At 37.1% G+C, this 27,326-nt stretch overlaps 1 protein-coding gene and 1 non-coding gene across 12 annotated transcripts; both read right to left on the bottom strand.

The window, feature by feature from the left end:
- Positions 1 to 65: 65 nt before the first annotated feature.
- PRPF39 (pre-mRNA processing factor 39) lies at positions 66 to 26,922 on the bottom strand. Of its 11 annotated transcripts, XM_023755602.1 has the most exons (15): positions 22,260 to 22,278; positions 21,679 to 21,804; positions 21,430 to 21,498; positions 21,164 to 21,326; positions 20,916 to 21,034; positions 13,395 to 13,562; positions 9,375 to 9,540; positions 8,558 to 8,665; positions 6,651 to 6,815; positions 6,212 to 6,338; positions 5,346 to 5,614; positions 4,309 to 4,493; positions 1,739 to 1,837; positions 1,077 to 1,197; positions 66 to 822 (listed from the first exon to the last, which is right to left on the bottom strand). In XM_023755602.1, the coding sequence occupies exons 4-15, from the start codon at positions 21,248 to 21,250 to the stop codon at positions 766 to 768; spliced, it is 1,671 nt and encodes a 556-aa protein (XP_023611370.1). In that variant the 5' UTR covers positions 21,251 to 21,326; positions 21,430 to 21,498; positions 21,679 to 21,804; positions 22,260 to 22,278; the 3' UTR covers positions 66 to 765. The 11 variants fall into 11 exon arrangements, 9 of the variants coding, with proteins under 9 accessions (XP_023611370.1, XP_023611365.1, XP_023611368.1 ...); XR_002829784.1 differs by lacking the exons at positions 21,164 to 21,326; positions 21,430 to 21,498 and adding an exon at positions 26,787 to 26,922 and having other exon boundaries at positions 1,077 to 1,192; positions 22,260 to 22,601; XR_002829785.1 differs by lacking the exons at positions 21,164 to 21,326; positions 21,430 to 21,498 and adding an exon at positions 26,787 to 26,922 and having other exon boundaries at positions 1,077 to 1,192; positions 1,739 to 1,813; positions 22,260 to 22,601.
- LOC111826465 lies at positions 5,186 to 5,271 on the bottom strand. The gene has a single exon (XR_002829789.1). It is a non-coding gene; the product is annotated as a small nucleolar RNA SNORD127 (small nucleolar RNA).
- Positions 26,923 to 27,326: the final 404 nt, after the last annotated feature.

The following is a 27,326-nucleotide window of genomic DNA, read 5'->3' as shown; positions in this document are numbered from 1 at the left end:
AATATAACAGCTTTATATAAATATAAAGTTAATGACAGGTGATCCCCTAAATAAATTCATAACAATTGGTGGATGAGTCTTCAGTTTTATTACAAAAATGTAGATGATCAGTTTGATCAAAATGAAAGCTTGTTCACAAATTTACATGAATATTGTAAATACAAAGTCTTCTGAAACAACATAAATTTTGATACAATTTTCATTTTTTAAAGGGATGCAAACATTCGATTTTCTGATTTGTAATCTCTATGTCATGACATACTATTTTAATAGTGTGTATCTTTCCTGCAGTTAAATCAAAATTCACAGGGATAATTGAAACACGCAGACAAAGCCTGGTCAGTAAAGGTTAAAAATCCGTTTTTTGGTGGGTTTTTTTTTCTCTTTTTACAGAGAGGTAAATCCTTAATAACCAGCCCTTTATGTATTTTCAGACTCTTGTACTACACTGACATGATTTGCAGTCAGTTTTTTTCCTACCCTTAAGGCTACAAAACTGTTGCAAATGCATTGCAAAAGAATTCTAGACCACTTAATGCAAAAATCAAAAAATAGTTCTCCAATAAAAAGTAAACTTTATAAATGGTAGGAAATAGTATCTGTGGTAAGCTACTAAGTGACATTTTTCCTAATACTAAAATCATATGTTACACAGAAACAGGGAAGACAAGTTGTCAAATATGACAAGCCAATGTTTACATCTCTTGTTGAAAAAAAATAACGTTATACTTTCCACACACTCCATCTGATATTTATATTTTCCCATCAAGTTGGAGGGGGAGGATAATACTGTCCATAATTCCAAGGATTCTGGTAATTGTACTGAAAGGAAAAAGCAAACATGTTAGCATACCAGAACTATGGCTGAGCTCATACAAAATAATTAAAGCAGATATGTGTAAGAAAACAGGCATGTATTCACTTGTAGAAATTCCAAGACTAAACCACAAAGATAATGTATTATACCATCTGAAACAGAAGACCTGTTTTTTCTAAAATAAAAAAGACTGCCCTAATTTATGCTTTTCTAATAACATAAATGAACAAAAAATTCATTTATAATTATGTAAACTCACTTGATACCAGGCACTATAATTATATGCAGCTTGATTTGCTTGTAAATCACCATCAATCAACTGCGCAGAGGATGAAGTTGTATCTTCTGTGTGTGCTTTTTTTTCCTCTGGTTCTTCTGATCTATATAAAAGGTCAAAGTGGAACTTTAACAGCTCTTACAATAAGTACTTTAACAAACAGATAAATGTCACCTGTGTACATTTATTTTACTGATGTTCTCAACCACTCAAGAGTTGTATACAATTTTTTCAAATCATGAAAATAAAGTATCTATTACCACAACATGAAACAATTTTAAAGTATATATTTATTGATTTCAGAGAGGAAGGGAGAGGAAGAGACAGAAACATCAATGACGAGAGAGAATCAATGATCTCTTGCCTCCTACATGCCCCACACTGGGTAATGAGCCCACCAGCTGGGCATGTGCCCTGACTGGGAATTTAACCATGACCTCCTGGTTCATAGGTCAACGTTCAACCACTGAGCCACGCTGGCCTAGCAAAGGTAACATTTAAAAATATTTGTCTTCTCTGTTCTTTTCTCTCTCTAGAAAACATCCTCAGGTGAGGATAAATTATATTTTTCTTTAAAGGCATTTCCACAATGAAAAATGTCATATTTTAAACATCCTTTCCTGATTCAACAAATATGTACATACCCATTTTCTGCTTTCCTTTTCAAAGAATCCTGTTCTTTTAGGAGTGTTTGATGCTCATCATAAGCACTCAGAAGCCTGAGAAGTAATAAAAAAAATCCACTGAAATATATAAAACCCAAAATGTTAATTTTAAAAATTTATTTCTACTTAGGAAAACAAAATATATTGCAATAGACATCCTTTTATTTATATATTTTTTTAAATGAGCCAGCAGCCAAATCTGTCCTCAGCTACCTTTTTTTATCTATTTCCTTTGGGACACCATTGCCCTGTACTTTTCTTCTCACTCTATGTGGTTCAAAGATATAGGCCTGGCTAGTAACATTATACCCCTGGGCCAATTAATGGTTTAGAGGTGAGAATACGACCCAAAGCAGGAGTCCCAGAATTTTTTATGAGCTACTGGAAGAGTGTTTTCTGTACTACAGCTGTCTAAAGCTGATGGGATGCTGGCCAAGTTTATCATTTATAATACATGGGGAGAACCTGCCTTCGAATCTACAACACAACTAAGACAAGGATCTTGATGTTTTTGTCCAGTGCAACAAGAGACGTGACAATTCTACAATTTGTATACTTTTGAATCTAATTTAACAATGAGATTGAAGACACCTGCATTTAGGATAAAATGCTTTTAAAATTTGGCCATGTGATAAAATTGAATTAGAATATAAAACTATAGTATAATTGGTTACCATTGATTAAAAATATAAGTTTTAACAAAATTCTGATGTGACATATATAAAATTGTTAATACCAGTAATCTCAGGTCAAATGTTTACTCATTTTCAAGCACTTTAAATGGACTAATTTCCTTAAGGCCTTTAACAACCTGTGGGTTAGGTGATACAGAGAATTTCCATATGAAAAAGTTTGAAAATAAGAATACACAAATCAGTAAGTGACAGAGCTAGGATTTAAGCCTGTATTTGTCAGACTTCAACATTAATTCTTACCAATTCATTATACTGCTACCTAAATTTTTAAGTGCCTCATTTACTTTTCACATAACTTTCTAAAAATTTCAACAACACACTACCCAATACTAAAGGTCCTCAACTGTATTTGTAAGGACCTAATTGGCATCTTTGTATTGAGCTTCCGATTTGTCTGCATATTATTACCAAATTAACATGTCATTTAATCTCAAAACCACTAATAGTTTCCTACTGTCAATTGTGTACTCCATGTTCTCTGAACTCAAACTAGCTTTCAAAGCACAGAATGAACAAACATCACTTCTACTTCAGCAGATGTTATTTGTAGATGAATTTTAACTTGCTTTTACATTTTATCCTCTTCTTAGTTTATCAGTATCCAGTAGTTAATTAAATGAAGCCCTACCTCCCCTATGAAGGATGATAAATCCATTCTGATCCGGAGCCTTAAAACTTGTATGTCACCTCATACACATGTATATCCTCTGATCACCATCCCATCCAACTAGACTAAAAGCTAGAATTACATATTCCATTTCTCTTAATTTCTTCAGTGCAAAACAAACAGAAGACATTAAATATACAGGACATGAGGTGCTTAAGAGCAGACTGTGAAGTAGGTTCTAAATCCAGCTGGCACAATATTAATAACTAATCCCAGATGCACAATGTAATAGCTAAGTGACCTTGGAAAAAATCCCTAATCTTTCTTTAAACCCCTTTTCACCCATTGAAAGAGTAACAGTACCGATACCCCTCATCAGACTGCTATGTATTTTACATTAGATAATTCTTATAAAACAGTTAATTGAAGCCAAGCACATATATACCATTGTGTTAAAATGTAACTCACGTTAAATGATTTTTAGTTTAAAATTTTACTAAGCCATCAAGAATGTATACACACACATGTAAGTCCACAGACACAAAACTAAGTCTTATTTTATCAACAGCTGTTTCAATGGAAATAACTCTAAATTAGAATAATTAGAGAAGGCACATGTCTAACAGGAACTGGGATATTTCCTTACTAGAATCATGTAAGAATGGAATCACAGCAAATAAATTTCTCTAATAAATTTCTACTCTTCTATTTTGCAAGTTTAAATCTTAAACTTGTCCTTTTCCCAAATCCCCTAGAGTGAATCCTTGTACCATCCTCAACTTTCAGCCTTTTACAATGCACAAAGATGAGGCCATTAGGTATCATCTGCAGAACCATGTCCATCCTCTTTTCCAATCTGAAATACAATGGCATTCTTCCAGATTAATCCATCCACCTTTAGTGGTCTATATACCAAATGTTTCTGGGTTTCAAGGTTCAATCCTTAATCCATTTCCTTTTTCATGGGATTGCTGCTTCCTGCCTTCCCTCATCCACTCATTGTTTAAAATTACCATGCTAAAATTTTAAGAATAGTTTGGAAGGAAATAGAAACCGTATGTCCTACTATTAAGCACATACATACATTTGCAAAACTGAATTACCTCAGATATACCTGATGAAAAAGTAACCTAGGCGAACATTTTAAATTTAACAATATATTAATTTGTACTAATCATCAAATTCCCAACCAAAACTATCAATGCTCATTTACTATTCAAACAGATAATATATAATTAAGATCTTACTTATTAACATCTGAACCAAAATCTTCAAGAAATTCCACTTTTCTCTGAGAAAATGTAATTCTCATTTTAACAGGTAATGAACCATGTATAGCTTTGTCAAAACAATTTAGGATATTTTCTTCATTTTGTTTGAGGTCACCACTATATTCCATTTCAAGTAAATTGAGGTATAACTTTGTGTTCTCCTGTGTAAAAAGTAGTATCGTTAATAATATTTCTAAGATATTTTTATTAGACCACAGATATTTAAAATGCCCTAATTTTGATGTCTCAATTTAAAAAATTCAATATTGAAAATTGTGTATTAAAATGTAACTTGTGTTAAATGTTTTCAGCATTCACTGAATAAGAAAAAACCAATTAGCACATTGATAGCACATCATCCTAGTTATTTCCCAAACAATATGTAAATTGTTCAATGCCAATAATTTAAAGCCCTATATTCTATCTTGAGTTTAATGTGGCTTGACTTCCCATAACAAATATAAACTAAAACATGAAAAAAATGATCTCTGTACTTCTCAATAAATTAAATCTTTACAACTGTAGATAATTATCTTAAACAGCTGGAAACAAACAGTTATAAACCTGTCTTACACAGACCTGGGATCAGCTAAAAATGTAAAAAGTGAGCTATTTCCCATACACTGCCTATCAACTGATACATAAAAAGGAGAAGAATCCTTTGGAAAAGGAGAATAATCTCACTGCTACAATTCCTGTAGGGTAGCTAACTGCCATGCTTTTGTTCTCCCAAGATCCTCTACTCTACTTAATAATCAGTAAATCTGCTATACAATTTCTAAATGTGGAGAAAATAGAATGTAACAATGTCTGCAACCTTTTAATTGATAATTTAAATATTTTTTTTAAAGAATGGCAACATCAGTTTAGAGGGACTGTTGTCTTCATTCAGTAATTAAATATATTACATACAGACCAAATCTTTCATCATAGTTGCCAAAATGAAAATTAAGAAACAGAAAAAATGACCACTGGTTTTTCATGGAAGATATTCCAAAAACACAAATACCTACTTTGTCTCTTTCAATTGCTTCCAAAAGCACCTTTTTTGATTTTGCAAAGTTTTTTTGTATTTTGAAAAGATGCCGGGCTAGTTTAATAGCATAAAACGATGATTCACTATTCGATTTGGCATTCTTAATAGCATCTTGAAGCAAATGTTCAGCTTCTTCCATATTTCCATGTCGTCGTTCTAAACTTACTCTTCTCAAACGAACCATTGCCAATCCTAGAACACATTCTTCAAATGTTCTCAAGATATTCCTGGCTTCATTAATATTACCTAGAAATAGTAATTAAATGTTTATGCTTTTGTTTAAACTTTTGAAATATCCTTTAAGCCAGGTATTGCCAAGTAACAGCCCATAGGCTAAATCCAGCCTTCTGCCTGTTTTCTTAATGTTTCTTTTTTTAATTGAAAAAAGTTTTGTTTTTTTTCTTTTGAGAGAGAGAAAGGGAGAGATAGAAACATCAATGATGACAGAATCATTGTTGGCTGCCTCCTGCACACCACCTACTGGGAATGGAGCCTGAAACCGGGGCATGTGCCCTGACCGGGAATTGAACTGTGACCTCCTGATTCACAGGTTGATGCTCAATCACTGAACCACACCGGCCGGGCTGCCTGTTTTTAATTTTTAAAAACTGGAACAAACTCTTTTATTTATGTATTATCTATGGCTGCTTCTGGGCTACAATGGCAGAGTTCTGAGGAAAAAAGCTATACAGCCTACAAAGCCTAAAGTATTTAGTATCTGGCCCTTTAGAGAAAAATTTTACTGACATTTACTTTACACTACACTATCCCTTAACGTTCAATTCCTGTATCTTCATCCAGAAGTAAAATCCCCCAAAATATCAACTGTTTCCTCATTCTTACCCTGCTGTTCCTCAAAAGCTGCCCAAAGCATATGCACCACAGGTTTCTTTGGGAGATGAATAGTGCAAGCTCTGCTGAAGACATGCCTCACTCCTTCAATGCTATGGTTTTCCATGTACTTGGCATACTACATATAGAACAGAGGAAATACTGAATAATTTACAGTTGAACCAGCCATTAAATATGTGACAGAACGATAAAATTCTATTTTTAAACCCATTCAGCACCTTTATTGAACCACTAGACTAGTTTCTGTAAGGAAGGACGAAGAGAGGCAACGAGGTTGGCATATGCAGCAGTCAAATCTGGTTGCAAGCAGACCATCTCCTAATGCAACAGATATAGTTATATGAACAACATTCAACAGAAGTACAAAAAAGGTTAGTCACTAGTCAATGTTTATAATATATTCAAGTTTCAGAGCATGTAATTTTCTTACCTTAATCCAAAACTCCTCATAGAGGGCACATGATATGACACATCTTTCAAAGAGAACCACAACTCGTTCATGAGTCCCATTTTCAATTTCAAATTCTAAGTATTCTTTCCAGTTTTTTAATTGTGCCTTTTCCAATGGTTTCACATGAAAATAAGGTCTTTTAATCTGCAATAAAGTGACATGGCAATTAAAGTAAACCAACACCAAAATATGTATGACTACAGTAACAATGTTATTTAAATTATAAATATAATTGCAAATATACCAAAAATTTTAATATTTCATGATTTTAAAAAAATACAAAAACATTTTACTCATGTTTTTAAATTAATTTTTTTAAATTAAAAGTCCTTAAATTCCTTAGGCTTTACAAACAGAAGAAACAGACTGTATTTTCCATTTTTTTAGTTATTTTAACAGAACTACACAATTTTTTTATATTTAGGAAATCTTATTCTTTGATTACTTTTAAATTTAACAATTACTCCTTCGGAACAGAAAGAAAATCAGTGGTTGCCTGGCCTAGGAGTGGGATGGGGGTTACTACTGCCTGGAAAGCGGCCAAGGGGATCTTTGGGATGACAGAAGAGTTCTATATCCTGATTTTGTGGTGACTGTAATGCACAGACATTCAACAAAAATCATTTTACTAGCCAGTCACAAAAAAACATACAGTTGGCCCTCCACATCCAAGGATTTAACCAACCACGGATCGAAAGTATTATTTAAAAAAAAAAAAAATCCTAGAAAGTTCCAAAAAGGAAAACTTGAATTTGCCATACTCCAAGCACTATGCCGAATCCACGTGAATAAAGTGATGTGTAGGCATACCCTGCTGTATCCTATATGCAAACACTGCGCCACTTTATATAAGAAACTTAAGCATCCAAGGATTTGGATACCCACAGGGGTCCTGGAACCAATCCTCTGAGGATATGGATACTGTACTATATGATTTCATTCATACAAAAAGCCAGAACAGGAAAATCTATAAGAACAGAAAGTAGATTAGTAGTACTTTAGGGCTGGGGCTGAGGTTGGGAGGTGTCAAGTGAGCAAATGAATAGAGGGGTGAGAGCTAAGGGTAAAAAGGGTTTCTTTTTGAGGTGAAGAAAATGTTCTAAAATTAACTGTAGTGCCTTGGTTCGTGTGGCTCAGTTGGTTGGAGCATCATCCCATACACAGAAAGGGTCATGTTCGGGAGGCAACCAATCGATATTTCTCTCTCACATTGATGTCTGTCTGTCTCTCAAATGAATTTTCAAAAATTTTAAAAACTGACTGTAGTGAGTTATAGTTTTCTTTGAATATATTATGAACTATTACAGTATATACTTTAAATGGATGAACTATATAATATGGGAATTATTAATAAAGCTGTTAAAAAACAGAAATAAAAAATTAGATTGTGAAAAAAAACCTCATTTCATTTTACACCTAAAATGGGTGTATTCTGTTACATGTGAAATATAACTCAGAGTGTTGTCCTGTACACTGAAAGGTCACAGATTTGATTCCCCGTCAGGGAACATACCCAGGTTGCAGGTTCAATCCCTGGTTGGGGTTCATATGGGAGGAAACTGATTCATGTTTCTCTCTCTTTTCTCTTTGTCTCTCTCTTCCTCTCCATAGAAAATCAATAAAAACATCCTCGGGTGAGGATTGAAAAAAAATTGAACAATTCTCAAAAGTATGATTCAGATTAAAGAAATGTAAGTCTGAATTTAATAAGTTTCTAAAATTGATAATGGAAAATGATAAAATTGATGATAGCAACAAATGGGAAGAACGCCTTGTTATTAAGCAAATATAAAGAAAAAGTAGCAGTATAGACATTATTTGAAACTGAAAAATACATTATTCCTATTGCTATATTTTCAAGACAATTACAAAACAAAAACACTTACACCTTCTTCAAATGTCCACCTTTTACTAACTTCATGCTCATTATAATTAAACATTTCTTGATGAATTTCAATGATTCTGTGCCTCATGTTTTCTATTTCAGTAATTAGCTTGGGAAGAAAAAGAAAAAAATTTAAAATTACACAAGTTACATAATGAAATTTTAAAATATCACTACTTACATTTAGTATTATCCACACATACTTTAGTCTTAGAATACTGTTGGGTTTTAAACTGTTACTCCATTTTGTGCAAGTACAATGAACACTACTAAAATTTGTAACAGAATTTCCTAACAAACCACCTTCCTATTATGTTTTTTAAATAGACTAGAGGCCCAGTGCACGAAAGGGGGGTCACTCAGCCCGGCCTGCAGCCTGTGGGATGGGGCCTAAACCGGCAGTTGGACATCCCTCTCTCAATCCAAGACCATTGGCTCCTAACCACTCTACCTGCCTGCCTGATCACCCCTAACTGCCTCTGCTTGCCAGTCTGGTCGCCCCCTAACTGCCCCCCTGCCGGCCTGGTCGCCCCCTAACTGTCCAGAAGAAAGTCGGATGTCCGGAAGATGTCCAGTCGACCCAGTCTAATTAGCATATTACCCTTTTATTAGTATAGATGGCTAGTACATCACAATGTAAGCAAGATATTCCTTCTAAGCTATTTCCAGATGTCTCATAGTAAACCATACCAGCTAAAGAATTCCAGTTGTCTTAATCAGAAATTAACTTCATATGAGCTACAAGTCATACAACACACACAGTTAAGGGATATTAAAGTTTACTTTCTCATGCTTGAAGGGTTTTTAAGTCTAATTACCTTTGCTGGATCAGTTATGTCTTCAATTCCTGATGGCAGATCATCACCAGGAGGACCATCATCACCACTGTGTCCATTTACAGAAGCTAATTCCCTTCGCAGCTGAATAAACTGTTCACCAGTTAGAAGATCTCTAGGCAAGTTATTCTGTACATGCTCTTTAAATCTAAAGACAGACAACAAAAATATATGCTGTTAATTCCTATCACACATTACTCTTTCAAAGGACCTCTGACTTAAAGAAACCAAAACACAAAACCCTTTCTTCTTCCTATAGTAAAAACCTACTATTTGATAAAACAGTCTATAAACATCTTCATTTTCTCCCTGCCTTTGCAATGGAACAGAGAAGGCAAGGACAGGCATAAATTCAAATCCTGGTTCTGTCCATTGTCATTTGCTTGACTTAAGGAAAGTTTTTCCCGTCTCTAAATCTTGGTTTTCTCATTTGTAAAATGGCACAATACCTATCTTGCAAAGTTACTGTAAAATTAAATATAGTTATGCATAAATTATAAATGACCATTAATAAATGACCAACAAATGTTTGTCTTTCCTTTCCCACCTGCCAATTATTCCTGAATCCAGATGTTTGTATCAAACACTCCAATAAAACTGCTCTAAAGTCATGAAGAATTTCTTACATGCAAAATTAAATGGATACGTTTCATACCTTGAACCTAATGATGTCTTCATTACTTAAGGTTGATAACCACACCTTCCTTTTAGAACCTTCTTCACCTTGACTCTTTGGCTTTCCTCCAAGTCTCTGACTGCCCTTTGAGGGTTCCCCCTTACTATCTGCCCCTAAGTACTACATATTCCCAAGGATTCCACTCTGCATTTTCTTCTATTTTTATATATTTCTCTGGCTGATCTTAGGAATATTTTAAATATATTTCTCTGGCCAATATTGTTTGAAATGATAAGCATACTATGACTCAAAACTGTAACTCAAGCCCAAACCTTTCTTCTAAATTCCACATTACTATATCCAATTGCCAACACTCTACACATAGAAATATAGATTAATTATAAGCAAAGAGTGTTTTGAAAAAAGCTTTATTTCATTTTATTCCCTTACACACATACAAATTTTAATAAAAAACATCCATTTGAGGAGCTAAATATCTACACTATCTCATTTTGGAAACTTATATACAAAAAATGTCTTAAACTAAGTGTGTCATCTTCATCCAAAAATCAACATGCTTGGGATTTCTAATCTTGATTAAAGGTAATGCCAACAAATCAGTTCCCCATTCGGAATTTCCCACCTAACTTAATAATTAGATTCCACTGAATATCAGGTCTTAATGATTCTACCTTCTAAATATATCTTCATACCTTGCTCACTTTTCATCTAGATCAGCGGTTCTCAACCTGTTGGTCGAGACTCCTTTGGGGGTGGAACGACCCTTTCACAGAGGTCGCATAAGACCATCGGAAAACACATATATAATTATATATTGTTTTTGTGATTAATCACTATGCTTTAATTATGTTCAATTTGTAACAATGAAATTGGGGGTCACCACAACATGAGGAACTGTAGTAAAGGGTGGTGGCATTAGGAAGGTTGAGAACCACTGATCTAGATAAACATAAACTGGTCTTCTAGCCCTAGTCTCACAATTCTCATACCCAAACCAATACTACTATCAAAATCGTTATCAAAAAGTAAAAATGAATTCTGGCTAGATAGCTCAGTTGGTTAGAGCACTGTCCCCATATGCCAAGTTTCGGGTTCGATTCCCAGTCAAGTCACATAAAAACAACAACCAATGAATGTATAAGTAAGTGCAACAGCAAATTGATATTTCTCTCTCCCTTCTCTTTCTCTCAAACAAAACAGTAAACATGATCGTAAGCCCCTCCTGCCAAAATCATTTCAGTAGGTTTATCCTGTTGTCAAGCTAAAAATCTAACCCCTTAGATAAAGTCTTTCAGATTCTTATCTAGCCTTTGACCCAAGCCTACCTCTTCAATGTTATTATTAAACATGGTTTTCCATGTGGTTGTACATCATGTATCACATATTCCAACATTATTCCCCAAGTTTCTAAAAATTGATTTAGGCTATTGGCACCTGGATTTTTAAACTTTCACAAATGTATGTAAATGACACTGAAACTAATTTACATTATGCAAAGTCAATAGATACAAAGCTCAATTTGACCCCGTTCAACAATGGAAGGAAAAAATGTAGAGTGTCTTATTTTTATTATATATTTACCTTTTAATTGATTTTAGAGAAAGGGAGAGAGAAAGAGAGAGAGACATCGATGTGAGAAACATTGACCAGCTGGCTGCCTCCTGTACGAACCCCATCAAACCTGCAACCAGGGAATTTGCCCTGACCTCCTCACATCAATGTTTCTCTTTCTCACTCCTCTCCCTCTAAACTCAATAAAAACATATCCTCAGGTCAGGATTAAAGAAAAAGAGAAGAATGGCTGAGTGTTTAATATACAGTGAGCCCTATGCCTGGGTTGCTGGCTCAATCCTCAGTAGCGGGTGTACAGGTAGGGGGTGTACAGGAGGCAGCTGATCGTTAATTCTCTCTCATCATTGATGTTTCTACCTATCTCTCCCTCTCCCTTCCTCTCTGAAATAAATAAAAATATTATTTTTTAAAAATCATTAGGAAAAAATATCCTCGGGTGAGGATTAACAATCTATACTAATAATAGAGGAGTATGCAAGTTGTCCGGGGATGCCATCACAGTAACAGTACCAACCAGCAGGCTGCATGGGGCGACCAGGTCAGCGGGTGTGTGTGGCTGGGCGGGGGGGGGGGGGGGGTCAGTAAGGAGCGACCAGGCCGCGGGGAGGGGGGGCAGTTAGGGGCGATCAGGTCAGCAGGCAGAGGTGGTTAGGGGTGATCAGGCTGGTGGGGGGGTGGGGGGGGCAGGTAAGGGCGATCAGGCAAGCAGGCAGGTGAGCAGTTAGGAGCCAGCGGTCCGGGATTGTGAGGATGTCTGACTGCCGGTTTAGGCCTGATCCTCGGGAGGGGTGCTTGTGCTAGACCCTTGGAGGTCAGGGACTGCCATTACTGTGAGGGAAAAACAGATCTCACCCCCAAGCAGCAGAGGCAGTACAGCCCTACTGAAGCCGAAGAGGCTCAAAACTGTGAGGCCACAGAGGAAACTGTGAGGCCACAGAGGAAAAAAAAGAAATCTTGCAATTCAGCGCCATCTACTGGAGCAGAGTAGAAAGACCTCCTCAGAGATAAATGGGAAAACAAAGGAGAACAACGAACGCTATGCACAACAACAACAACAACGATGACCAGAAAGAAAATGAAAAATCCCCAGAAAACAGGCTAGAACACATGGAATTATGCGAGTTAAATGACAGAGATTTCAAGATTGCAGTTCTGAAAATGCTCAATGAGATGCGAGAAAATAAAAAAGCAACATAGTCATCATACTTTCTTGTCCAGAAAGACTTTCTGAGTCCATGTCAGTGGGATATTCTGAGTACACAGGAACATGGAATTAGTGGTTTTAACAGCTCTAATTAAAATGAAATGTTATCATAATGGAAAATCACAGTAGAAAACTGAAATGAAATCATTTTGTTTTTTGAATATATGCAGGGCTTACTACATAAAATACATACATTGCTATTTTGGGTCTAAGTTTTTACACGAATCACAAGGATATACTTTTAGTAAGTCATTAAGTTTTAAATAAGCATCTATTATGTGCCATGTACAGTGCTAGTTTAGTACAGCAGTGAATAATTACACTGAGATTCTATTTTCTCATTCTTTCATTAATCTGAAATACCTCAGACAAAAGATAGGAATCCTCTTGTTTCCTCATCTATAAAATGGATAAGGAGGACCTAAAGTCTAAAAACAGTAACATTCCTAAACATTTCATAAGATATATGGGAAAATATCTACATTTAAAAGTGTATAAAATGTGATTATTGTGAAAGAAAATATATTCCTAAATATTAGGAATTAATTACCTGAGTAATCAAAGATATTTTAACGATTTTTCCACCTACCTCTGAAAATGATGACTATACAGCTGTGTTGGAATACCAAGAATACGATCATATATAGCTGTAACTTCTCTCAGGTTTCCCTGTTCATTCTCCCAGTTTATATACATTTCCCATAGTCTGTCAGATCGGAAATCTGTTCCTGCAGCTAGAACAGCGTGTTCAAAAGTTCTGAAAAATTAAATTACCTTTAAATTATCTTTCTAAGATAAATGCACTTTCAAAATATTATGTCTATACTTTGCAACTCTGCAATATATACAAATATCAAATCATTATGTTGTACACCTCAAACTGATATACAGTAGTTTCCCCTTATCCACAGGGAATTAGATCAAAGACCCCCATTAAAACCACAAAGTACCAATCCCTAACTACAGTGTTTTTTTTTCTACACATACATACCTCTGATAAAAGTTTAATTTATACATTAGGCACAAAAATTAACTAATAAAAAATAGAACAATTATAATATATTGTAATAAAGTTATGTAAATGTGGTCTCTCAGCAAATTAGCACACATTTCTTTTTCCTTTTTCATAATTTCATGGATAGAAAATTTGCTCTTACCGTAGATTTTAGTGACCTCAGCATACGACATTTTCTTTCCTTATTAAGTCGACAACTTTCACCTTTTCACTTAAAGGAAGCACTTTACAGCTTTTCCTTGGCATACCTGAATCACCAGAATCACTACTCTTGTGCTTTGGGGCCAATATTTGGTAAAATAAGGGTTACTTGAACACAAGCACTGGATACTGTGACAGCAATCTGATAACCTAGACAGCTACTAAAGTACACAGTGTGGATACGATGGACAAAGGAATGATTCCCATCCTGGGCACACAAGACAGGAAGACACAAGATTTCATCACACTACTCAGAACGGCGCACCATTTAAAACTTATTAATTGTTTACTTCTGGAAATTTCCAATTAATATATTCAGACTGTAGTTGACTGCAGGAAACTGTGATAGTTGAAATCATGAATAAAAGGGCTACTACTACAACATATGTCAATAAAACTTCCATTTTAAAAAAATTTAAAAATCAAATAGATAATCGTAAATTCAAAATAATATTCCATTGCTTCCCATACAAATAGAGATTAAAAGATAGAAGGAATTGCCCAGCCGGTGTGGAGTTCAGTGGTTGAGCGTCAATCTATGAACCAGGAAGTCAGGCTTTGATTCCCAGTCAGAGCACAAGCCAAGGTTGCAGGCTCATCCTCAGTAGGGGGCATGCAGGAGGCAGCCAATAGATGATTCTCATCATTGATGTTTCTATCACTCTTTCCCTTCCTCTGAAATCAATAAAAACTTATTTAAAAAGAAAAAAAAAGATAAAAGTAATAATAAAGAAGTGTATGATAGCAGTTTTAAAAAAGTGAGAAAAGCCCAGCCAGTGTGGTTCAGTGGTTCAGCACTGACCTAGGAGGTCACTGTTTGATTCCCAGTCAGGCACGTGCCCGGGTTACAGGCTTGATCCCCAGTGAGGGGCATGTAGGAAGGAGGCAGCCAATTGATGATTCTTTCTCATCATTGATGTTCCTATCTCTTTCTCCCTCTCCCTTCCTCTCTGAAATAAAAAAAATAAAAGAAAACAAAGTGAGAAACATAAAGGAAATAGATAAATGTACTGTTATGTAATTTTACCTTACGTAAAATTACAATGCAAAACATACACACTGCAAACATATATTTATTTGTTAAACTTGAAATGCTTGTTGAATGGATTCATTTAGGGGAGAAGATAGACACAATTATTATTATTAATTTAAATAATAATTTTCTGGGAAAATAACTCCAACAAGGGATCCAGCTGCCTTATAAGGTAATGAGAAGTAAACATATATTTTAAAACTCTCAAAAATCTCTCCTGATTCTAAAATCCCACAATTATAGTTTATTACAAAAACATATATTTTAAGTACCTAATTCATGTCAAAAGATTTCTGCAAGCAATGTTAAATCATTAGATTTGAAATTCAAATGAGATAAAACCATTAGATACATATTTTCAATGTAAATATTTTAGAATCAAGAGGGATTTTTAACAGTATAAAACTATACTACCTAAATTAATCTATAACTTTAACAGAATCCCAATCAAAGCTCTAACAAATTTTGGGTGAAAAGGAAAAACAAATTCTAGCATTCATCTGGAATACAAAAATGTAAAATATTTTGTGTAAGGACAATGCAGCAGTTTTCCTGAAAGATACCAAAAGAAACTAGGAAGCCTAACTGGTTTGGCTCAGTGGATAGAGTGTCAGCCTGCGGACTGAAGGGTCCCGGGTTCGATTCCAGTCGGGGGCATGTGCCTTGGTTGCAGGCACATCCCCGGTGGGGGTTGTGCAGAAGGCAGCTGATTGATGTTTCTCTCTCATGATGTTTCTAACTCTCTATTCCTCTCCCTTCCTCTCTGTAAAAAAATCAATAAAATATATTAAAAAAAAAAAAAAAGAAACTAGGAAGCTATAGTAATTAAAAGTATGGTACTAGCTGGGAACAGAAAAATGGATCAACAGAACATATCAAAGTATATTTGAGAATGTAGTCTATGATAAAGGAGTATTTTTAGAATTAATGCAGAAAAGTTGGACTATTCAATAATTGAAAAAAATAAAGGGTTAATCTCTACTTCACAAAGGACACAAACTAAATCCCAGATGAATGATTTTTAAAAAACTATTTTAAAAATTAGAAGAAAATACAAATTTATATATTCTTGGCAAGATAGGCACAAAAGAAACTAATAAAAGATTGAATACTGAACATTAAGAAAAAAAAGCCTCTATATGATAAAGATACCCTAAACAAATTAAAAGCTGTACCAAAACTGCAGGAAATATGTTTAATATATATACAGATAAAGGATTAAAAGTGTGTGTGTATGGGTACATGCATACATGTATATATATATTTGTGTATGAAGTTTCTGAGACAGTGAAATACATGTTATTGCTCCTGCAGAAACCCAAAATGATCCAGTAAATCAGCGGTTCTCAACCTGTGGGTCGTTACCCCTTTGGGGGTCGAACGACCCTTTCACAGAGGTCGCATAAGACCATCGGAAAACACATATATAATTACATACTGTTTTTGTGATTAATCACTATGCTTTAATTATGTTCAATTTATAACAATGAAATTGGGGGTCACCACAACATGAGGAACTGTATTAAAGGGCGGCGGCATTAGGAAGGTTGAGAACCACTGCAGTAAATCAATGCATCAGACACTAAGAAAGTGGAGGGAGTTGGGAGAGGAAAATGATAAAAAGGTAACAAAATAAAGACAGAATGTTTAGGTCTGATTAATAAATGGTAAGAGACCTTAAATCTCGTTTCCTGCCCAGCTATGAGAATTCAGAAACTAGGTATATTTTCCCTGGAAGTTCAGGTTATCCTTTAATGAAAAAAACTGCTTGACATAGGAACAATATAAAGATACCGCCCTGGCCAGTGGGTTCAGTGGTTAGAGCATTAGCTCTGCCTGCACCAAAGGGTCACGGGTTTGATTCCCATCAAGGGCACATACCTGGGTTGAAGGTTCAATCCCCAACCCAGGTCAGGTCAGGTGCGGGAAGCAACCAATTGATGTGTCTCTCACACTGATGTGTTTTTTTCTTTTCTTCTTCTCTCTCTCCCCCTCCCTCCATTCCTCCCACTCTGTAAAAGTCAATGGAAAAAATATGCTCAAGTGAAGATTAACCACAAGAAGATATAAAGATACTAACACTAGGAGTCCAACAAAAACTGGGTGGCCACTTGATCATTTTACTGTGAAGCCCTCCAGGCCAGCTAAAATTGGATCCCCAATACAAAATACACAGAGCTTCTATTCAATTTATTAAAATCTAATCTTTAACATAAGCAGAAATCCAGAAATCAGACATGACAGAGATTAAAAAAAAAACTTCAGAGGAAACAGTGCTAGGAACAGACTCCAACTATCCTTAATACCCTCAAATAAATGATAAAAAAATATGCAGAAATATAACAATAGGAAGATATGAGAAAAGGAACAAAGAGGGTGTTGAAGTGGCTGATCGATGTTTCTTTCTCATGGATGTTTCCATCTCTCTATCCCTCTCCCTTCTCTCTCTCAAATAAAAAAAAAACCCACATATTTTTCAAATAAATAAAAGCTTCCATGAGGTCCAGCCGGTATCGCTCAGTGGTGGAGCATTGACCCATGAACCAGGAGGTCACAGTTTGATTCACTGTCAGGGTATATGCCCGGTTTGTGGGCTCAATCCCCAGTAGGGGGCGTGCAGGAGGCAGTTAATCAATGTTCTCTTACTGGTGTTTCTATCTCTATCCCTCTCCCCGTCTCTATAAAAAGTCAACAAAAACATATTTTTTTAAAAAAAAAGCTTCTTTGAGGAAAAACATGTCATATAAATATCAGAAGAATGGTATCATACTTATCAATACCAACATCAGAAGCTATAAATGATTCAAGAGATGCCTTCAAAGCCCTAAGGAAAAATTACTTTCAACTCTATACCCGACTGGAACATTAATTTGGGTGTTTCAGACATAAAAGTCTTAATTTCTTTTTTTTAAATCCCAAGCATCCTTCATCAAGTAATAGGATGCTTTTCTATAAAACGTGGGCACATAAACCAAGAAAGAATAGGATCTAATAAACTTTTTTTTAAATATATTTTTACTAGAGGCCCAGTGCACAGATTTGTGCACCAGTGGGGTCCCTCAGCCTGGTCTGTCCCCTCTCGCAATCTAAAACCCCTTGGAGAATGTCGGATAGCCAGATAGGAGGGAGCCCGATGCCCGCAGGCCCAATCCAGACAGGAGGGAGCCTGATCCTGTACATTGTCTGTCCCCTGGTGGTCAGTGCGTGTCATAGCGACCGATCATTCAGTTGCTTAGGCTTATATATATAGAGAGAGAGAGATTGATTTCAGAGAGCAAGGGAGAGGGGGAGAGAGATAGAAACATCAATGATGAGAGAGAATCAGTGATCGGCTGCCTCCTGCATGCCCCCCACTGGGGATTGAGCCCACAACCCAGGCATGTGCCCTTGACCAGAATCTAACCCAGAACCCTTCAGTCCCCAGGCTTACACTCTATCCACTAAGCAAAACCAGTTAAGGCTCTAATAAACTCTTAATAGAGCCAGAAACCCAGGAATGAGGTAAAGACATATTCTAGAATCAGGATGATAAAGAAATCCCAAAATAATATCTGTATAACAGAAACAGAATAGAACAAGCAGTCCAGATTACAGAAGAGAAGGTCCCAGGAGGGATAGCTCCAAGAGGGAAGGGGAAAAAATGGAATTTACAGACTTCAGAGTGTAATTCTCTTTTACAATTTTTATACTAAGTAGAATATTTTTAACTCCCAAAAATAACTTACAAAGCATTTGTATATTATGTAAAGTAGTATTTAGTACTACTGAAAGTAGCTGTTTGAAGTGGTGAAAGTTTTTAAATGTGCAAAGAAAACCAGGAAAGTTGAATAATGGGGAGGAAGCAATAATTAAATCCAGGAAAAACAAAAGGCTATGAAATCTATCCATTTGGAAAGATGAAGAATGAAAAAATAATATAGAAGTGAACTAAAATTTTTAGTTACCATTACAAAATTATGTCCTCAGCAAATGAAGAAAACACTACTATATCACACATGTTAAAAAATACCAGAAGCGCCCTAACCGGTTTGGCTCAGTGGATAGAGCGTCGGCCTGGTGACTAAAGGGTCCCAGGTTCGATTCCGGTCAAGGGCATGTACCTTGGTTGCGGGCACATTCCCAGTGGGGGATGTGCAGGAGGCAGCTGATCGATGTTTCTCTCTCATTTGATGTTTCCAACTCTCTATCCCTCTACCTTCCTCTCTGTAAAAAAATCAATAAAATATATTAAAAACATATATATACCAGAAGAAACAGCTAAAATATCTGAAGAGGGGTGGAAAGACTGCTTTTTGTTACAAGCAGTTTAATACTGATTTTTTAAACATTTATAAGTTCCTATAATTAATAAGAAAAACATAATCCAAAAGTAAAAGGAGTAAGTGATATGACGAGGCAATGTGAAAATGGCTTATCTATAATAATAAAATCGACCAAACGACCGAACAGCAGAATGACCGTCCAGACGACCTTCCGGATGACCACGCTATGACACCCACTGGCGCCAGGCCAGCCAAGGTGGGTGCGATGCGATTGGTCGGGGGCCCGGCCATCGCCCCATGATCACCCTGCAGAGGGAGGCCCAGGCCACCGGGCTGGCAAGGTGATCGATCAATCAGGGGACTCCACAATCACCCCAAAGAGGGAGGCCCAGGCCACCAACTGGAGGCCTGGTGGGCAGGGCCTCCCTCTGTGGGGCGCGATAGATCGCCCCAAGAGGGAGGTCCAGGCTACCCCACTGTGGTGCTGCGGCGGGTGGGCCGGGCCTCCCTCTTTGGGATGATTCATCGAGGAGCGCAGACTGGGTGGGCGGGGCCTACCTCTTTGGGGCGATTGATCGCAGGGCTTCCAGAATGAGAGGGCATAGGCTGGGCTGAGGGGACGGACACACACACACACACACACACACACACAGCGCATAAATTTCGTGCACCAGGCCTCTAGTATAAGGATATGAAAGACGGCAAACCAGGATAAACACTCTGGAGATATGTAAACTAAAATAATGTGATACCACCTAAGGATAAAGAAAAATGTGGTCTGCTATGGGAAAATGACTACTCTCATACACTGTGGGAGTTTAAAATATCACTTCTAAAGAAACATTTGATAGAATTTAGCTGTGTGTTCCCTTTGACAGAATTCCATTTCCAGCATGCTCTACATAAATACTGACTTGTAGAGACATTCACTGAAGCACTGGTTATTTCCTATGCATAAGAATTTGGTCAAATAAAATATAACACCTAGATACTGTAAAATACTTTGCAGTGGTTAGAAAAGTATGGTAGAGATTCCAAAATATTCTGTTAAAAAAAAATCAAAGGATAATATGAACAAACATGTATAGCTGTGTGTATCTGAAAGAACACACACCAAGCCATTAACCACAAGGGGAGTGGAATTGGGAACATAAGAAAAAGGAGGTATAAAACGGAGGGGGAGCCCAGCTGGCATGGCCATGGTTGAGCATCTATGAACCAGAAGGTCACAGTTCAATTCCCAGTAGGAACACATTTCCAGGCTGTGAGCTCGATCCCCAGTAGGTGATATACAGGAGGCAGCCGATCAGTGGTGCTCTCTCATCATTGATGTTTCTGTTTCTCTCTCCCTCCCTCTCCTTTCCTCTCTGAAATCAATAAAAATATACTATAAATAAATAAGTAAATGAAAGGGGAATTTATTATGTTTTTTTATATAATCATGCATACATTTATTACATGTATTCTTTTTAAGTAGAGAAATTATATGGAATTTAAACTTTCAGTTTAGCATTCACAAATAGTTCCATTATCAATATAAGAATAACTGATTTATAACTTATATCTTTGAACACATGTGATTAACAGAGTTTCACATACCCTCTTATTGTACTGTTTGTCTCAGAATCCCCAGGATCCAATGTTTCTTTTAAGAAGTTTATATAATGTATCCAAAGGTCAACACTAAGAGGTATTGCCTGAAGCCCCCGTCGATACACCTAAGAAAAAAACAACAAAACTGTACTTCAAATATTTAATTATTTCTTAACAGAGAGGTAACACTGTGTTATCCGGTGAACCTTAGAAATACTAATTACTGGAATTTTGTTTAAATAATCTACCATTACCATTTGGGTGGAGGTTGGATAGAACATGGCAATGTTCTGATCCCCACGTGCAGAGTCTTGATCTTCAAAGCGCAGCAGTCCCTGCATTCTGACCGGGTTGTGTGGGCAGGCTTTGGGTTACAGACCATAGGGCACAGACCCATTAGAGCACCAATGACAGCGTCTGACCAAAAATGCAATAAGACGTAGCAAATGTGACTAGCAAACCAACTATATTGTTTGGAAAATGAGAAATAAATGTAAGTGAGAGAAAAGCCCTGCCCTACTTGTTAAGCTGCAGTGTAATACAGAGGCTTGCACTGCAAAGCTTGACAAACTGTAGAGGTTTAACGCACCTGCCAACAAAGAGAGAAAATATTAGCTACAAATGCCACAAGAGTGACAAATGCAAATAAAATACCCTATAAAATTGTTTGACCACAAATCGTAGGTACTGCCAGCCAAAGAAAAAAAAAGTCTTTGTTATTTGGCTTACAGTACCTAATGGAAATTATTTTATTCAGTGATGTACGCACCTCGTCTGATTGTTTAATGTTGTCATGCCGCTTTTCAAGGTCTGCATACTTTTTCCAGTAACCATAGCAATACGGATAGTGTATGAAAAATTTGTCAAATGCTTTCCTGGCAGCCATCAAGTGATTCTGATGAAAATAAAATGAGGTGTTTAAATATCTTGGAAGTTTCTGACACAAAAATATTTATTATTCCTTTCAAATGTATTATCTCAAATAAAAGAAATGGCAGGTTTAAAGACCACACACACACCCCGCAGTCCTTTTCCCTATGAATGCAATCTTATCCTTTGAAACAGAGAAACTAATTCTGTTAAACTACAAGGTAACCATTTATTCACAGATTTTATACAGATACACACATGCACAGCACTTACTACAAACATTATACTTTGACTCTACTAAAACTAACTTTTCACTACACACCAATGCAATTTTTTGAAGTTAAAAAAGTGTAAATACCCAATGTGATGCAACTTAATCTGAAAAGTATAAAAAAGCAACTTTAATTACAAAACAATAAGGCCCAGTCTAATAATGACTTGATTAATCTGTTCCTTTAGTCCCATTTAAAAGTTACTAACCTCCTGTTCTACATACTGAAGCAAATATACCCAGCCTGTAAAATCCTGAGGATTATTTTCTACAGTTTTCCAAAACTTTTCATATTCTGGAGGGAAATTTGCTTCTGTTTCTGCCACTGGAAGGTCCACAGCATTTGCTATTTCATTTTCATCTGTAGTTGCATTCACATTAGGAGATCCATCAGGTGACTGTTCCATTTCCGTGACATTCATAATTTCAGTACTGAAATCAGCAGACTGTTCTACCACTACCTCAGAACTGTTGCCTGTGCTGCCATTACTAGAATTTCTGTACTCATCCATGTGAGAATTTTGCATAGCTGTTTGTCTTCAGTTAATGATCTGTAGAAACAAAAATAAAGAAAAACATCTTCCAAATGTTTATTTAGCATCATCAAAACCACCCTTTTTTAAAAATGATTTTTAGAGAGGAAGAAAGAGAGAGCAACATCAATGTGAGAGCAAAACATCAATCAGCAGCCTCCTGCACGCCCTTACCGGGGATCAAACCTGCAACAGAGCATTTGCCCTGACCAGGAATTGAACCAGCAACCTTTCAGTGCATGGGATGACACCCAACCAGCTGAGAAGCACCAGTAAGGGCAAAACCACCTTTTTATAAAACACAAGCTCTCATTAATTAAAGAAATATAATAATTTGATTCTTGATATCTCTTATAACTCTTAATTAGGTTTATTAGTTTCTATATTATAAATGAAATTCTGTAACATAAATTTTCCAAAAATCTATTTTATTGTTGGGTGTTTAAATAAACACTAAATAACTAAGGACTTAGTTCCTTCACCCATAAAGCAAGTGAGGTTTGTGCCTGCTCCCTAAAGAAGCAATCATATCTGAATTCAATGTTTCTTAGCTAGCTAAAATTATAAAATTCAATGTCTGGATACCATCTTGCTATTAACCCTGGAAAACAGCAATGTCTTTAATATCTGTTCTGAAGGCTAAAGGGAAAATAACAAAAATTCTGATCATGGCCCTAGCCAGTTTGGCTCACTGGATAGAGCATCGGCCTGGGGACTGAAGAGTCCCGGGTTCGATTCCGGTCAAGGGCATTACCTTGGTTGCAGCCACATCCCCAGTAGGGGGTGTGCAGGAGGCAGCTGATCGATGCTTCTCTCTCATCTATATTCCTAACTCTCTATCCCTCTCCCTTCCTCTCTGTAAAAAATCAATAATATATATTTTTTTTAAAAATTCTGATCATGGATATAAACGTTTTAGAGGGAAATTCATCACTTAGCTCAGGATAAAGTTTTAGAAAAGAAAAGGTTACATTGTTGAAATATATTAATACATTTACAATAAAATTTAAATCCTAGCACCTAGGTTTGATTTTATTTTAGAAAATATAAATGAAGGTATTAAAAAATTATAAGAGCCCTGGCCAGAGTAGCTAAGTTGGTTTGGCATCGTTTGTGCACCAAAAGGTTACTGATTCGATTCCTGGTCAGGGCATATGCCCAAGTTATGGGCTCAATCCCCAGTAGGGGGTGTGCATGAGGCAGCAGATTCATGTTCCACTCTCAAATAGATGTTTCTCTCTACCTCTTCCTTCTTCTCTCTCTAACCATCAATTTTATATATATATATATATATATATATATATATATATATATATATATATTTTTTTTTTAATTACAAGAGTGTCTTCTAAAGTGAATGTTATTAAAAACATGTTTGTGCAAGTTCTATCATCTGGATAGTAATTATATAAAATTGTTCAAATTAAGTCATCTCATTGTTAAGGCCACCCTGTATAATGGGTTGCAGTCAAAATATTTGAAAAACATTGCTACACTATTACTATGATAAATTAATAATACTAGAATATTAAATTCCGTGAGAACAGAGACCTTGGTTTTGTTTATACCTTTAACTTTTCATTTAGTTATGACATATACTTTTGACTAACATTATACTTTATACATTATATTTTTGACTAACAATTCTACCTACCAACGTAAAATTTGGAGGATGACTTAAATAATCCACACATAATTAAAGATGGGAAGTTTGCCCTGACTGGGTGGCTTGGAGTGTAGTACATACACCAAAAAGGTTGCAGGTTCGATCCCCAGTCGGGGCACATATGAGAGGAAACTGACTGATGTTTCTTTACTTCTCTCTCTCTCCCTTAAAAAAAAAAAATCAATAAATGATGTATCCTCAGGTGAGGGAAAAAAAGGCAATTGTTAATTTTAAAAATACAGTAAGTTTGATCGAACACCTTTTTTTAAACTCTATATTTATGCCTATAGAGGTTAAGTGATTATTCTTTTCATAAACAGAGCAACACATAAAAATCTGAAGATGTTACTAAGGACTGAAAGTCAGAAGTTTGAGCAAAACAAATAAACTAACTTTGCAATCTACAAGTTACTCTGTGCTTCATCTGCAGATAAGCTAATTTTAAGGCTCAGGATGTTAGGAAAAGATACTATCATACAAACTGGTTTTTAACAACTGTTTTCAGAGACTACTTAGTCACAGATTATGTTCCACAGATTAAGTTCCAGAAATTGGAACAAACACACACACACACACACATCTGTATCACTCAGGTGTTGTTTTTTAATCCTCATCTGAGGATATGTTTTTTTCTTTGATTTTAGAGAGAGGAAGGAAGAGGGAGAGAGAAACATTGATATCTCCCTAATGCACCCTGACCAGGGATCAAATCCAAAACCCAGGTATGTGCCCTAACTGGGAATTGAACCCTTGACCTTTCCGTGTGTACCCATGATGCTCCAACCAACTGAGCCACACTAGCCAGGGCAATCACTCAGGTTTTTTAGGGGAAAACAATCATCATTTGGCTAGAACTACCACTTTCTCCTTTGGCTATTTAAAAAAAAAAATACTGTTTAATGCAGAATTGTTAACATACCACAGGAGGTTCTGTTCTTTTGCTTGAAAAACACAAACACAGGTTTTATCATTTGATTTATAAAATTCTTTTTCTTATTCAAATATAAGTAAAAACAGTAGCACACAGTGACACTAAAAAATTTCTGCTTTTCAATTAGCCATCTTTGGTCAACCTCTATTTTAGAGTTCGCAATCTAAGAAACAAGTCTTCAGTAGAATTCCTTTTGTTCACCTTTTCCCCATCAAAGACTGTAGAGTGGAAAGTTCCAACTTTTGCAACCCGAGTGTAGTTATAAATACGGGGGGCGGGGGGGAATACCCCACAGTAGTTGCTTTTTTTTTCAAGCCACTTAAGCTCCTATGGAGCCCAAAACACCCAAGTCCCAAAGTGAGCTCCATATTCATAATTCCATGATAAAGCTTGCTTCCTTAAGTTTCAACCTTCCTTGTAGAAAAGTTTAAAGTATTCCTAAACAGATTGGATCAGTTGCCAAATAACTTGAAGTCCTCAAAGAGGAGGTACCGTGAATATCAAACTAAAAAGTAACAATCTCTGCCCTGACCGGTTTGGCTCAGTGGATAGAGCGTCGGCCTGCAGACTCAAGGGTCCCAGGCTCGATTCCGGTCAAGGGCATGTACCTTGGTTGCGGGCACATCCTCAATGGGAGGTGTGCAGGAGGCAGCTGATCGATGTTTCTCTCTCATCGATGTTTCTAACTCTCTATCTCTCTCCCTTCCTCTCTGTAATAAATCAATAAAATATATATTTTTTTAAAAAAGTAACAATCTCATGACATAAAATGATCATCCTCAATCACACGTTAAAAGCAGCACTACTTAAGTTAAGCAAGACATCATTCTTAAACAGATTTTTTCAAAAGATCCTAATGTCGCCCTGGCCGGTTCGGCTCGGTGGATAGAGCCTGGCCTGGGGACTGAAGGGTCCGGTTGGATTCTGGTCAAGGACACATGCGCGGGTTGGGGGCTCGATCCCCAGTAGGGAGCGTGCAAGAGGCAGCTGATCAATGATTCTCACTCATCATTGATGTTTCTATCTCTCCCTCTCCCTTCCTCTCTGAAATCAATAAAAATATTTTTTAGAAAAGAACTTTAACGTCTAGTTTTTCTGCTTCTATTCTATCCTGCCAAAAGCTTCCACTTAATTTTGAGGTGCTGTGACTCAGGGCCCCAAAAATTTAGCTTATGCCGTCAGAATACGGAACGCGTCCTACAAGCCGCCTAAATTAAGCTTTATTAACAGAATTTGTATTTTCCCAATGTTCTGGGGTCTGCTACGGAGCCCTTCCAGTTCCAGTCGTCCCAGCCACACTGGTTTCCAGCTCTTGGGAAAGCAAGGGCTCCGGGCTTACCCCCAAATCGCTTCCTCAATCACGTGGAGGCCCACATTTCCAGGCCCGTCTGAGAAACGTTTAGTCTAAGAAAAGAAACCTCGCACTGCTCCACCCAACAGGTGGGGAGGCCAGAGGACTGGACAGCTGGGCTCCCAGGCCGGGCCAGGCCGCAACACGGCGGGAGGGAGGCCCGGCCCGGCCCGGCGCGGCCTGAAAGCAGGCAGGCCCCCGCCAGCCCAGCCTCCCGCCCCCTCCGCCAATTCCCAGGCGCCCACCACAGCTGACCTGACGGTGGAGGCGACTCAATGCCATGAGCCGCAGACTGGGCGACGATGGCACTTCCACGTCTCCGGGCCCACAGCCGCCGCTGCACCGCCACCAGCGCCACAACACCTTCCCCGGAGAGAGCGCGCCGCGCATGCGCCGAGTGGTTGGGACGCGAGGGAGTCACGTGACCGCGCGGCGTGCGTCCCGGCTTCGCTCCGGATCCTAGAGCCCCGCCCCGCCCGCCCCGCCCCCGGGCTCCAGAGGCTGACGCAGCTGCTCATCCAGTTTCCTTCCTCAGTGAATTCTTCCCGAACTGTAAGGGTAGTTAGGTCCTTCCACACCCCTGATCTTAAACACAGCCAGCGCTCAGCCCTGCCCTTGCCCCCCAAAGAAAGAAATTGTTTTTCTTTTTGGGCAAACCTAATGTTTCCCAACAACTGTTCAGGTTTTACCCCTCTACCTAAAAATGGACAGAAATTAAGACTTAAAACCCCTGTGGCCCCGCCAGTGTGCCTCAGTAGTTGAGCCTCGACCCATGAACCAAAAGGTCCCCGGTTC

The sequence above is a fragment of the Myotis lucifugus genome, unplaced genomic scaffold (genome assembly GCF_000147115.1).
Source record: "Myotis lucifugus unplaced genomic scaffold, Myoluc2.0 scaffold_81, whole genome shotgun sequence".
In the NCBI taxonomy this organism is placed as follows: Eukaryota; Metazoa; Chordata; class Mammalia; order Chiroptera; family Vespertilionidae; genus Myotis; species Myotis lucifugus.
Note: the sequence above shows the minus strand (reverse complement) of the source record. Positions and strands in the feature narration are given on the sequence as shown.

Bases quoted from the DNA above. Each gene is read 5' to 3' on its own strand.
- PRPF39 (XM_023755597.1), bottom strand. From the start codon at position 22,577: ATGCAAAATTCTCACATGGATGAGTACAGAAATTCTAGTAATGGCAGC. The intron at 21,805-22,259 runs GTTAGTAACTTT...TATTTTCATCAG, and splicing joins TTCAGTATGTAGAACAGGAG to AATCACTTGATGGCTGCCAG. The intron at 13,563-20,915 runs GTATGTGAAACT...TTAATTTTTCAG, and splicing joins ACAAACAGTACAATAAGAGG to AACTTTTGAACACGCTGTTC.